Source organism: Orycteropus afer, unplaced genomic scaffold (assembly GCF_000298275.1).
Source record: "Orycteropus afer afer isolate SDZICR_OR568_19922 unplaced genomic scaffold, OryAfe1.0 scaffold00083, whole genome shotgun sequence".
NCBI lineage: Eukaryota > Metazoa > Chordata > Mammalia > Tubulidentata > Orycteropodidae > Orycteropus > Orycteropus afer.
The window spans coordinates 6,736,045-6,746,238 of NW_006921670.1; the positions used below are offsets into that span (position 1 = coordinate 6,736,045).

The 10,194-nt window shown below is 49.0% G+C and overlaps 1 protein-coding gene across 1 annotated transcript in view; it reads left to right on the plus strand.

Moving 5' to 3' along the window:
• MEI1 (meiotic double-stranded break formation protein 1) overlaps positions 1-10,194 on the plus strand; it is a 153,700-nt gene that overhangs the window by 117,447 nt on the left and 26,059 nt on the right. The window contains exons 25-28 of the mRNA XM_042781067.1: positions 4,152-4,317; positions 5,518-5,622; positions 7,289-7,399; positions 8,000-8,166. Of these exons, the coding sequence (XP_042637001.1) occupies positions 4,152-4,317; positions 5,518-5,622; positions 7,289-7,399; positions 8,000-8,166 (549 nt within the window). The remainder of the gene's footprint in view (positions 1-4,151; positions 4,318-5,517; positions 5,623-7,288; positions 7,400-7,999; positions 8,167-10,194) is intronic.

A 10,194-nucleotide genomic window follows, 5' to 3' on the forward strand; every position in this document is an offset into this window, starting at 1 on the left:
CTCCCAGTGTCCATCCCTTCATACTCTTCTGCACCCTGAGCTATCTCCCTGTGCATAAGCAGCCCTTCCTTCTCCCATGATTGTTCTCTCCAGGGGCCTAGGCTCTTTTATCAATTGATTGTTCTCCCTGGATTGTCTCATTTATTCCCCTGGCTTTGATTGCTTCCTGCCTATATGCCAGTGACTTTCAAATCTCTACCCTCATCTTTAACCTTCTTTTCTGAGCCCCAGGCTTATAAAGCCAACCATCTATCTGACATTTCTATCTAGTTTCTACAAGTTTCTCAACATCAGCTTGTCAAAAACTGAGGTCGTTGTCCTTCTTTCTCAAACTCCCTTTCTCTACTGAGTCTTTCCAGAGTGGAGGCCCCTCTGTAGTTGAATGCTGTCCTGTGCCACTAGTTTCAAAGCACATTGGTATACTCAAAATCAGCAAGCCAAAGGGAAAGTGAATCTAAAGAGATCAAATCCATAGAGTCCGTGACAATCCTTGTCCTTGATTGTGCCCCATCCCTATCACCTCTCCTTCCTGGAAGCAGAGGGGTAGAAGGAGCTTTGTGCTTTGCCAGGCCTAGAGCTCAACAGGAAGGAGCTGCTCTGAGGGTGGGACACGTCTCTAAACTTATGATTCTCACCTGTAAAATGGGGAGAAGGTGAGAATAAATGAGGTAATATGTAGGAACTCTCTTGATATTCTTCAGAGTAGGCCATGATAAAAATGGTGCAATGAAGGCATCTGACCTCTAACTTCACATGCTGTGCACAGCATAACATCAGTCTAAGGGCGATTCCTTTGAAGCAGAGGTCAGACATTCCTCCTTCCTCCAACTTTTGTACTGTTTTTGACACCAGCCATCATTCCCCATGCACATTCTACTGCTCTTCTGGGTTAAATAATTTGTTGCAGTGGCCACACAGAACTCATAGACAATACAATTGTGGAGTTTATTAGAGAAGTAACAAGTTACAATTCAGGATCAGAAATGACTCAGGATATAGTTCTTCTATTCAGACAGCTGTCTTCTCAAAAAGGCAAGTCTCTTTTTGGCCCTCAGCTTTTGGCCTCTTGGCCCCTCTGGCCTCTTTGGCCAGCCTGGCCTCTGCTGTGCTCTAGTAAGTGTTACAAAGCTCTTTAGCCCACCACACCATCTCCTGCCAGTCTTGTGGTTCTGCTGCTACTATTTCATTGCCACTACTCCATGTCATCTCTTGCCATCTCTGGTGTTACAGCTCTCTATCTCCTGGGTCTAGTAGGTTTCTAGCACAGGGACCCTGAGTCCACACATATACTCTGCTCTCATCTCTCTTCTTCTTGGTGGTAGTCATGTCTCCCCTTTCTGCCTCTGGTGTGGGTCATTTTAAGACTAGCAGGATGGCAAAACTGACCAATCTCCTCACTAGTGTTCCATGCACCTTATTTGCATTATTAGCAAACTGTCCAGTCCCCTTGGTGGACCACAAGGACCTTATTTGCATAGTCCCACCATCCAATCATTCATGGCTAGAAAGGATATATAAAAGTGATCTATCCATCCACACCACCATTCATTGCCTCTTGACTCTAAACCAGATAAAGACAGTTAATCTCAGAGAGGCTGATTGGATGGCCCAAGGTCATGTTGCTAATAGGGTCATATCATGACTAGAACCCAAAGTTCATGAGTCTTCCACTAAATTAGATCCTAGAAACATCAATGGTGAAAAAGAACAGCAAGGAACAACTTTCTTGTCTGTTCAAATATATAATTCCTGCCATTTCTCCCTAGCTTTTAGCCATGGGAGGGGAAAGAGTCTAAAAATATGTGTTGGTACCAATTTCTGGTTTTGATATGGGTAATTAACAGCTGAAAACAAAGCTGTTAATTGCCACTCTTATCAATGGGTGGTCTTTCTGTGGGTTGTTGAAATGTGAGAAACAGTAATGTCACAGAAGCTATTTTGTTCCCTCCTTGGCCACGTCATCCCGCTTGATCCAGTCCCAGAGAGTTCTGGACAACTCTGGGCAGCAGAGACTGCAGAGTGAGGTCCACTTGGCTCTACCAAAAGCCTTCACACTGACCCATGCAGTGGGGTGCACACCTCCCCCAGCATTCATCACAACCCCCCGAGGCCATCTTAGCTTTCTTATTGGTCAATAGGAGATATCTACATAAACATAAGTGTGTGTGTGTACATATCTTTCACACACACACACACACAGAATTGGCTTACACAGTTGTGGGGGCTGGCAAGTGTGAAATTTGTAGGGAGGCTGGTAGGCAGGAAACTTGGGCAGAAGCTGATGCTGCAGACTTGAGGCAGAATTTCTTCTTCTCTAGGAAACCTCAGTAATGCCCTCAAGGACTTTGAACTGATTGAACGAGGCCCACCCACATTATCAAAGTGAATCTCCTTTACTTTAAGTCAACTGATTGTAGATGTTAACCGCATCTACAAAATGCCTTCACAGAAAAAGTAGATTAGTGTTGGCTTGAATAACTGCTCAGTTGACACATAAAACTGACCATCACAGCCTCCTTCCCTTTGAACCTTTAACATCCACTGACTCAGATTACTCAGATTTTGAGGGACCAGCTCTCTGGCAGTGGGGCAGTGATGTGCTGGACAAGGAAATCGATTTGACCTTGGGCCCTATGACCTTGGGCAAATGGTGCCCCTCTCTGGGCACCAGCCTTACACTCTGTGAAGTGAAAGGGTGGAGAGATGTGATTGGAGATTCCAGTACTTCTCTTCTGTGATCTTCTTCCAGAGATGGTTTCCGAGTCCCTACAAGGTGACAAAAATGAGGCAAACCTGATCCTTGCCCTTGATACACTTTCAGTCTAGTGGAATTTACAACCCCACTACTTTCTTGATAGGCAACACCTTTCCTCAGTTTCCTCGCTGGACGAATGAGGATGACACCTACCTGGAAGAGTTATTAGGAAGATCTAGATAGCATGTAAACAAATCAAAATCAAACCAAAGACCAGCTGTGAAGTAGACTCTGACTCTGGGTCAGATTAAAACTCTACTCCAGAGGGTTTTCAGTGTCTGATTTTTTTGGAACTAGATCATCAGTCCTTTATTCTAAGGCACCTCCAAGTGGACTTGAACTTGAACTTCCAACCTTTGGGTTAGCAGTCAAGCATATTGACACACAGCTATTGTATAAACACCATGATACCTGACATTATGGGGCCCTGACCAGGAGGTGGTTGTTGATATTACAGTTGTTTCTCTAGCAGTTGTGGAGGTTTGTGATGAGCCTTGCCCAGATGCCCCACCTACCCATCCACTCAGCCATTAGCACATCTGGATGTGCCCAGCCATGTGCCCTGTCACTGGTTCTCTGTGTATGTCTAGCTGCCTTCCCTGGAGAGTGAGGCTGTGGGTGACCTTGAATCCATAGCACCCAGCCCTAACTGGTCCAGCACATTAGCCTGTCTAGTCCAATTGGGTTGTTTGAGCTGGTAGATGGCCAGCAGCTGTCAGTAGGGTGACCTCTAGTGTGGCTTATGGCTGCCTTTGCCTTTAACATAAACTCACTAAAACCACTCTGAAGGCAAGATATAAAGCAATACCCTTTCCCGTCTCCTAAACCCAGGGGTTGAGGCAGAGCCAGATGCCATGTTGGAGAATGGCCTGACCCAGTCTTCACTTCCCTTTCAGTGCCCTGAATCAGTCCTTGCCCATCCTCTTCCTCCCCTCAGATGTCTGCATCCCCCCTCTCTGCCTCTTCTCCCTGACAGCACACTCAGGTCCCCTCAGGTCTCCTGAAAACAACTCTTCTAGCCCATACTACTTCTGTTTGCAAGAGGGAGGCAGCATGAAGAGTAGAAAGAGTTTTGGGCTTAGAGTTAGGAGAGCTGGTTCAAATCCTGTCTGTGTCACTGGCTGGCCAATGTGACCTTTGGCAAGTGACATCATCTCGCCAAGCCTCCATTTGTTCCTGTTGAGGATGGACTTAGTTTCTGCCTGTTCTACGGGCGTGTTATGAGAAGTCAGTGCACCTAGCAGAACTTCTGGTGCGTAATAGGTGCTGAGTCAGTGAGCGCTTCCCTCCTCGGGTTCTGTGACACCATCCTCCTGTGCCTCCCCTCCCCCTTTCCTCTTTACAGTCCCCTGACCAGGATACCCTCTGATCTGTGGTCTCCTTCTTGCTTACTCAGGATCTCATCTACTCCAGCCCAGTGGACACAGCCCGTAAGGTGTTGATCGTCTTGAAGACCTTTCTGAGGAGAAATGAAGATGTCCACGTGGGTGGTCTTATCCAAGGCCACTTCCTGCTACTTCTGCAGCATCTGCTGGTGGAGAATGGGCCCTCTACCTCAGGAGGTCAGTCTGCAGGTCCTGAGGGCACATTTTGACCAGAAGGTCCTGGTCTGGCTGGACAGTCAAGAGTGGGTATCTCTGTCTTGGTTAGTTCTGCTTTAGGGGAGAGAATCAGGACTTCCGTCAGCAGAAGAACAGTCAGGCCAGGCAAACATCGCCTCCTTTCTGTCCTGGAAAGAGTGGGTGCCCAACAGGCTTGGGGAATATGTGTGTGTGTGTGTGTGTTTAATTATGTTAATGTCTATTACTGTGTTTAACAAGGCTGGGTATGTGTGACATCCCCACCCTGCACAGCATGTACTCTGCTCAGTCCAAGCTGTTTGTCACAAGAGTGGCAGCCCCAGCTGTGGAGAAGAAGGTGGGAACTATGAGGAGGCAGGGTGGCAGCCCCAGATGGGGAGAAGGAGGCGGGAAATACGAGGAGGCAGGGGAGGCACAGCAGCCAGCAGGCCGGGGATGCGAGCGTCTGTGACGTGTTGGAAGCTCCCAGTGAGAGTCAGGGGGGTAGTTTCCAAACCTGGGGGGACTCCCTGGGGCCAAGAAAGCTTGAAGTTTGGAACAGTTCAATTCAGTGAAAAGACTGAACGTTGGAATTGGTTTTTCTTTTACTATTTTTAGAGAGGCTGAATTATTAAATGAAAATTCCAAAGTAGGAGAGAGTGGGAGGTGTGGTAGGTGTGCCCTGGTCCCACTCTAACCTAGGGCTGGAGTCTGGAGGCAGATGTAAGGGTGTTTGGAGGAGCCGACCCTTCCTTTGCAAGGAAGGACAAGAGATGTTTCAGGGAGAAGGCTGCCTAAGAACTATGAGGTTAACAGGGCTTGCATAATGGAACGACCAAGGACATTGGATTCAGACTTGGGTTCAAGTCCTTGCCCTGCCACTTATTGGCTATGGGACCTTGGAGAAGTCACTCAGCCTCTCTGAGCCTCAATTTTCTTAACTGCAGACTAGGAAATATGCTTCACATGGTTGTTAAAGGGATTAGGTAAAACCATGAATTCTGCTACTCAATCCAGTGTTGGTACTCAGTACGTCAGTTGCCCCTGAACCCAGTGAAGAAGAAAATGTCAGGAAGGAGGGGTAATCCCAGTAAGCCACCTGACTTGGGGAAAACAGAGCCTCTGGTGCCCCCTCCTAAGGTCCGTGTGGAGCTGGGTGGGGTGTCCGTCTGCCTCCTGAGCAGCGCTCCTTGTTGTTCGCAGCCTCGGGGAACCTGCACTTGCTGCTGAGCCTCCTCTCCTTGGTGCAGCTGAGAAGCCGCTCAGAGCGGGAGCTGGACAGCGTGGCCGTGAAGCTCCTCCACCAGGGTGCGTCGGCTGCTCGGCACAGCGCTCGAGCCCGGGGGCGGCGTGTGGGGTGCTCACGCGGCGCGGCTGTTGGTGCTCCTCTCCTGTCCCGCACGCCTCTGGCAGAAGCTAGTGGGTCCATCTGTGGTTTGTTCTCTGGAAGTGATGGAGAGGCAGGATGTCAGTGTGTGGCAAGCTCATGCTTTGGGCTTAGGATGGCTTGAGCTTGAATCCGGGCTTAGTCACTAGCAGTGCCCCAGGCCTTAGGCTCCTCAGAGGTTAGCTCGATGTATTTACCTGATGGGGTTGGCCTAAGCAAGAGCTGAGCCTGTGGATGGTGCATGCCAGGCCCAGTGCCTGGCACACAGCAGGCCTTCAGCGGATGCCTTTGTCCTGGCATGGATTCAGCTCGCCACCCCCTCTCACAGCAGACTCAGATCTGATGATCTCTAGCAAGGTCTCCAGGCCCCTTTCCACCCCCGCCCCAAACCTCAGCCAGCCCTTTCAGGGTCTTGAATGCATCACCACTTACTGGCCATCACCCTTAGGAAGGTGGACGGGAGGTTGGATTGAAGAGGATGATGTGAGCCCCATCTCTCTCAGACCCTCCAGCCACAACGATGAGGACGGGCTTTCTCTTCTCACTGCTCATGAGAAGATCAGTGTCAGGCTCAGAAGGGGCCTCTGGGGGTGGCTGCCAGTCCTGCCTCAGCCTGTGCAGGTTCTCACAGTGCGTCTGTCAGATCAGCGGTGCCACCACACTGGCAGGGAGTCTAGGGCTGCACTTGATGGGATCAGCCTTTAGAAGGGTCTCCACAGGGCAGAGTAATGGGCTGAAAGCCACACGTGAGTGTCCCTGGAATCTTCACAGAAGCCTTCAGGACTGACATTGAGTGAGTGACGGTGGGGAAAAGCCCTGCCTGTTCTGCCTGACTGCAGCCAATGAGGGGTCACGGTGCGCTGTGGCTGCCAGAAGAGTGAGTGGAGACCTGGGAAGGGATCATTATGAGGGGGTGGGGGACAGTTCCCAGGAGGAAAGGGATGCGCTGGGCAGACAGTTCTGCAGATGCCCCCCATACAGTGTAATCTGCTCTAATGAGGCCTGTAGAACACAAGGATATCTCATCCGGCCTGAAGAGATTGAGGAAGGCTTCCTGGGGACTCGGGGTGGACTGTGAGCTGTGCTGGAGCTGTTGAATAGGAGTTAAGGAGTCAGCCAAATGGAGGTGATGTGAGAGAAAACATGGCCAGTGGGGAACTGCACCCAGGTCGTCAGTGCCCCTTGGGAACTAGTGAGAGGCCATTGCTGGACAGATTCAGAGGCTGGTTCATCTCATGGCGTAGCAAGGACTCATGCTAAGGGTACAGGCTGACCTACATGACCTCTGCAAACCCTTGCCCCTGGATTCTGCCAGGACAAAGCAGTGATGGGCTGATGTTTGACACCTAAACTGGTTCAGTCCATTTGGCTGGCTGATGCACACAAGCAGCTGTGGGCAGTTTACCTGATGTTTGCAGATGGATTACACTGATTGCCATTGGCTATAATATCAGGGACACTTAGTTTGTGCTTGATCCCAAGACTGGCATCTGAAATCAGCCATTATATGTGAGAAGCATGAAGGCTGGTGCATGTTAAAGGCACAGAGGCCTGTGTGCAAAGGTGTTGGGGCTCTGTCTCTTGCAGTGAGCAAGCTGTGTGGGAAATGCAGCCCCATGGACGTGGACATCCTACAGCCCTCCTTCAACTTCCTGTACTGGAGCCTTCATCAGACCACGCCAGACAGTCGGCAAAGAGGTGCTGGGCCCACACTGGGTTAGCGAGGGAGAGGGTCGGGCAGTGTCTGTGCAGACCCCGACTGATGTCCTGAGCAGAGCACAGCCAGGAGTTGGCCCCATCCTCTCCTCCTGTCAGCTGCCTGACCTGACTGGTGTCTCTAGCCTCCTTTTCCTCATCTGAGAAAGGGAGACAACGATGCCCCCTCCTGGGACCAATGTAAAGAATAAGCAGGACACTGGATGGGCGAGTGATATGACAAGGGCAAAGCCTTTCCTTCAGGGTCATTGACATCTCAGAATGTCAGGACTTGGGAGTCTCATGCAGTCATGCTCCTTGATCACACAGATCCCGAGATCCCAGCATGAATGAACTCTCCACCCTCAGTTTTTCCTTTTGAAGGAATAAATGGAGAGGAGTGGCTGGGCCAGGTGATCCGAAGGTTCCTTCTGGTCCTGATAACCTGGTCCTGCAATGACCTGGGGCCCTTAATGCTTCAAGCTGACACTTTTGTTCACTTAGCACAGGTGTATGAAGCCCCCACAGGTGCTAAGAACCACAGAGGGGCCCCAGCTGGGCCCCTGTGTGACTCTGTGGTCCCGGCCCCGCCCACCCCCGCAGCCGCTGCTGTGCTCCTGAGCAGCACGACCCTGATGGAGCTTCTGGAGAAGCTGCTGGCACTCACCCCGACCGTGGCGGGCCCTCCTGGAAGCGAAGGCGGGCTCCTCTGCTCTGCCTGGCTGCTCACTGCCTCGCTCTCCACCCAGCAGCACAGTAGCAATTTGCAGGTGAATCCTACCCACTGCCGGTTTGAGGGGTGACACTTAGTGATAATGAAGGATGTGAGTTCTGGTCCCAGCTCTGTGGCTTATTAGCAGTGTGACCTTGGTAAGGTATTTATCCCTCTCTGAGCTTCAGTTTCCTTACCTTAAAAAAACAAAACAAAACAAAACCCACCGCCAAGGTAGTAAATCTTTACGGAAGTAGATTGCCCCATCTTCCTTAGGCACAGCACCACCAGAGCTCCTTTTGCTCACCTTAGAAAAGGGGAAACCAGGATCGTCATCAGGCTAAAAAAAACAAAACCCAAACTCACTGCCATCGAGTCAATTTGACTCATAGCGACTTGGGTTTCTGAGGCAGTATGTCTATGGAAGTAGATTGCCAAGTCTTCCTTCTGAGGAGTATCTGGTGGGTTTGAACCGCCAGCCTTCTGGTTAGCGGTCAAATGCCTCAGGCACTACACCACCAGAGCTGGTTTACATTAGTTCATTTCACACACATGGTTGTTATTGTTAGGTGCCATCGAGTCATCTCTGACTCATAGTGACCCTATGCACAGCATAACAAAACACTGCCCGGTCCTACGCCAGTTCCACAATCCTTGCTATACTTGAGCCCATTGCTTCAGCCACTGTGTCAATCCATCTAGTTGAAGGCCTTGCCCTCTTCCATAGACCCTCCACCTTACCAAGCATGACATCCTTCTCCAGGGAATGGTTCCTTCTGATAACATGACCAAAGTAGGTGAGACGAAGTCTGGCCATTCTCTCTTCCAAGAAGCATTCTAGCTACACTTCCTCCAGGACAGATTTGTTAGTTCTTTTAGCAGTCCATGGTACTTTCAGCATTCTTCACCAGCACCACAACTCGGAAGCGTTAACTCTTTGGTCTTCCTTATTCATTGTCCAGCTCTCACATGCATATAAGGTAACTGAAAATATCATGGCCTATGTCAGGCGCACCCTAGCCCCCAAGGAGACGTCTTTACTCTTCAGCACTTGAAAGAGGTCTTTTGCAGCCAACTTGCCCAGTGCTATATGTTGTCTGATGTCCTGACTACTGCTTCCATTGGCATCGATTGTAGAACCAAGCAATGTGAAGTCTTTGACAACTTCAATATTTTCTCCATTTATTGTGATGCTGCTTATAGGTCCAGTTGTGAGGATTTTTGTTTTCTTTATATTGAGATGTAATCCATCTTCAATCTTCATCAGTAAGTGCTTTAAGTCATCCTCACTTTCAGCAAAGTTGTGTCATCAGCGTATCGCAGGTTGTTAATGATTCTTCCTCTAATTTTGATGCCACATTCTTCTTCATATAGTCCACCTTCTCAAATTATTTGCACAGCATATAGATTGAATAAGTATGGTGAAAGGACACAACTCTGATGCACTCCCTTATTGATTTTAACCATGTTGTGTCCCCTTGTTCCATTTGAACAAGAGCCTCCTGGTCTATGTACAGGTTCCTCATGAGTACAATTAAGTATTCTGGAATTCCCATTCTTCTCAATGTTATCCACAATTTATTATGATCCACACAATCAAATGCTTTTTGCAAACTCAGTAAAACACAGATAAACATTTTTCTGGTATTCTTTGTTTTGAGCCAAGATCCATCTGACAGCAGCAATGATATCCCTCGTTCCACGTCCTCTTCTGAATCCAGATTGTATTTCTGGAAGTTCTCTGACAATATACTACTGTAACCATTTTTTAATTATCTTCGTAAGATTTTACTTGTGTGTGATATTAATGATATTGTTTGATAATTTCCACATTCCATGAGATCTTTGGAATGGATACAGATATGGCTCTCTTCCAGTCAGTTGGCCAGGCAGCTGTCTTCCAAATCTCTTGGCATAACCGAGTGAGTGCCTCCAGCGCAGCATCCATTTGTTGAAACATCTCAATGGGCATTCTGTCAATTCCTGGAGCCTTGTTCTCTGCCAATTCCTTCAGTGCAGTTTCGACTTCTTCCTTCAATACCATTGGTTCTTGATCATATGCCCCAACCTGCAATGGATGATGATT